General features: G+C 56.2%; 1 protein-coding gene across 1 annotated transcript in view; it reads right to left on the bottom strand.

The window, feature by feature from the left end:
- LOC105552371 (cadherin-1) overlaps window positions 1–639 on the bottom strand; it is a gene marked incomplete at its 3' end in the record, with an annotated part of 106089 nt that overhangs the window by 99881 nt on the left and 5569 nt on the right. The window contains exon 2 of the mRNA XM_011998008.1: window positions 523–639. Within this exon, the coding sequence (XP_011853398.1) occupies window positions 523–639 (117 nt within the window). The remainder of the gene's footprint in view (window positions 1–522) is intronic.

Below are 639 nucleotides of genomic sequence, written 5' to 3'. Positions count from 1 at the left end.
CTTTGATATCTATAAACAAAAGCCACAGCCCAGTAACCAAGAGAGAGCTGCTCTTCAGTCATCCCAGAGATGGTGCTTAATGGGGCTTGGGAGTCAGGTCCCAGTTCAGATACCTGCTCTGCTGACCCTGGGCAAGTAGACGTCACCCTCTCAGCCTCGGTTTGCTCATCTGTAAAACGGGAATATTCCTGCCGGGCCTTCCCACCCACCAGGTTTTTGCAGTCTGAAATGGGACACTGTCTCTACAGTGCTGAGGGCAATAAGAGAAATAGGAAGGCTTCTAGTAAGTGCCCTCAACCTCTGCTTTTTTATAACATGGTTAACAACCAGGCAGGGCTACCCCCTCCACCAGTGCTCAGTCGTAAACGTTTGGATCCCCAAATCTGTGTAAATTCCAAGGGGTGTCGTTTGAGCCAAGGAGAGAGCTTGCCCATTCCAACCCAGGGGTGTGGGAGTGCAATTTCTCGGCCCCTTTCCAACCCCACCCTACTCCGCCCAGGGACACCGGCGGCGCGCCCTCACCTCTGCCCAGGACGCGTCCTCTCTCCAGGTGCCGCCGGGGCACCGTGAACGTGTAGCTCTCGGCGTCAAAGCCGGGGTGGCAGGGCTCCGGCTCCTGGCAGAGCCAAGACGAGACCT

Source organism: Mandrillus leucophaeus, unplaced genomic scaffold, assembly GCF_000951045.1.
Source record: "Mandrillus leucophaeus isolate KB7577 unplaced genomic scaffold, Mleu.le_1.0 Scaffold551, whole genome shotgun sequence".
Classification (NCBI taxonomy): Eukaryota; Metazoa; Chordata; class Mammalia; order Primates; family Cercopithecidae; genus Mandrillus; species Mandrillus leucophaeus.
This window is presented reverse-complemented; position numbering and strand designations above follow the sequence as displayed.